Below are 2,653 nucleotides of genomic sequence, written 5' to 3' on the forward strand. Positions count from 1 at the left end.
GTGAAAAGCTTTATTTTTCTATGAGTTCAAGTTAGCCAATGGAATCATTTTTAGTTTTAGAATATTTGCTTCATCATCCAAAGCAATCTTAACGCCCCGCCTACTTGAAATTTCCTATTTATTTTCGTTGACTTATTCATTATGAGTGGCCAATCAATTGTCTTATTGATACACTTTTTATTCAACGGGTTGAAAATATAATTCAAAGATTTATTTTGTTGGTGAGAAATATTAGTGTTTTCCAAGATTATGGATTATACAATTATTTGCCTGGCGTATGTTATATAAAATGTGCTCTAATGTGATGGGTTGCGTTGATTACAATTGTCATAGTTGGTGTCTTTGTCAGGCTTTGTAATCCTTAAATCATCCATATACATGTACGCTAACACAAAAATACACACACACATCACACTCATACAAACATACACACACACACACACACACACACACATTCACCTACATTATGGGCTGTCCACAAAAGACTCATGTAGGGAATGCCTTCCATTAAATATAACATCATTTTTTATTTCAGGACTGTGGGCGATATACGCTACGGAAGGCTCCGGCGGGAAAATGGTCATCAGCAAAATCAACCACCAGAAAATGGAGGTGGAGAAGACGTGGGTGACCAAGTACCACAAAATCGATGTGGGAAACGCCTTCATGATTTGTGGGATTCTCTACGCCACCAACTCCCACTCGGAGACGCCCACGTTTATCCGCTACACTTACAACACCGAAACGTCCAGAGACCGGGTTCTGGAAGAAGGACAGCTGCCATTTGCAAATTCGGCCAATCTGATGTCAATGAAAAAGAAACATCGGTCGCATCATCATTTAGCGGACAGCGTCATGTTGAGTTATGATTTCAGATCGTCAATGTTGTATTCTTGGAGTAATTCTAAAGTGGAAAGTTTCCCTGTATATTTCAGTAGAATGCAGCTTTAAATTTTTCTTTGCAATAATAGGGTTCAACAGTCGTGACGTCACTTCCCTCGTAATGACGCATAGTAACTGGTTCTAATCTATCGGAATAATGGCGTACGCCTTAATCTTAATCACGGCCCTTACTTCTACGAACATAAAAGTGTATCCAAAGGGGAAAAACATTATAAATCTGAACTTTTATACATTCTGATCACATGACATGTGAAAACGTTCTAGCCAGCATAAAGAATAAAAAGTACTGATTTTCTTTGATTAGAACCAAGCTGTTGGTTGCTGGGCGGACGTGACATCAGACTATTGAATCCTATTAGAGGTGGTCAAATGCAAAATAGTTATGGACGAATTAAAACCATGAATCAAACATTCAAAACGCCTAGCTTTGTGAGCAGGAATGTCGGAACATGACAAAACTTAGTTTTCAGTTTGGCAGAAAACTTTGACTTTATAATGTTATATCAACATATTTAACCCACCACCTCAAATTGCTATGATGTCGGGTTGTACCAGAGTGAGAAAAGTCGATCTAGAGAATAAATTATGGGAAATATGAAATTTTAGTTTTTCACTTCAGTCAAAAATACTTAACCTAAGTTTTATATTTTGTTAAATATCATTTTTAATATATTACCCCGACATTATATCGTTTTAAGGCGTCTTGTCACTTATCTATTTAAAAAGTTGAAACGAGAGAATTTCTTTTTCTTTTTTTTTTCTTTCAACAGATTGGTGGTCATATTCACCAGTGTTATTTGAAGTACATGAATTTTTGCCAAAATGAAAATGTGGGTTTTGCCATGATGCCATATCACAGCACAATTATAATTATTAGCAAGTAGGTGTCGTCCTTCCTGTTTCGCGAAGTTCCAGGTTTGAGAGTTTGTTTACCAAGTGAGGGTCATTTAAATCGTTATATATATATATATATATTATATATATATATATATAATATATATATATATATATATTATATATATATATATATTTGAAGGAGGAGATTTTCAAGCAAAATTTTTCAATACTTGTTTTTTAGAAAGGTCTCGATATTGCTCCACGTGATATTATGATAAGGTTTGATCACATTGATCTCATTTAATTGATGGTATATCATATCAGTCTGTCCTACATGCCATGGTCTGACAATAACACTTTTAAAAAAATAATCATTAGAATAAAATCTGAGACTTCAAGGAATCAAAACTTCCTTACTCTGAAAATAAGACACGCATTAAAAATTTTGGCCAGAATATTCGTCCTTCAAATATCAAATCGATTAAAATAAACCCCATCTTGTCAAAAACTCTCAACCGTCACTGAAAACAGTCCCAGGCTTGATATTTTTTTCCCCAGATGATATTTGAAGGACGAGTTTTCTGGCCCAAATTATTAAATACGTGTTTCTCCAGAGTGCGACAGTATAGATATGATGTCATCAAGTGAACGCATTTCTAGCCACTATAAGAGCCGCTGTTTTGTCAGAGTTCGATAGTAGGTATGGCCAATGGGGTTCAGTAGTCGTGACGTCACTTCCCTCGAAATGTATAGTAACTTAGTAACTGGATCTAAACTATCGGGCGGAACAATGGCGGACGCCATGAAATACTTATCCGACGAGCATAAAAATGTATCCAGAGGAGAAAAACATTATAAATGATCATGTTTTGACTTTTATATATTCTGATCACATGACATGTGAAAAACTTCT

At 35.4% G+C, this 2,653-nt stretch overlaps 1 protein-coding gene across 1 annotated transcript in view; it reads left to right on the forward strand.

The window, feature by feature from the left end:
- The window catches only part of LOC144967839 (noelin-3-like), a 94,246-nt gene extending 92,717 nt beyond the window's left edge, over positions 1-1,529 (forward strand). The window contains exon 8 of the mRNA XM_078905521.1: positions 536-1,529. Coding sequence (XP_078761647.1) covers positions 536-951 — 416 coding nt within the window. The 3' untranslated portion in view covers positions 952-1,529. The remainder of the gene's footprint in view (positions 1-535) is intronic.
- The last annotated feature ends 1,124 nt before the right edge of the window (positions 1,530-2,653 follow it).

Source organism: Berghia stephanieae, chromosome 3 (genome assembly GCF_034508935.2).
Source record: "Berghia stephanieae isolate SIO BIC M18660-M18661 chromosome 3, UCSD_Bste_1.3, whole genome shotgun sequence".
Classification (NCBI taxonomy): Eukaryota; Metazoa; Mollusca; class Gastropoda; order Nudibranchia; family Aeolidiidae; genus Berghia; species Berghia stephanieae.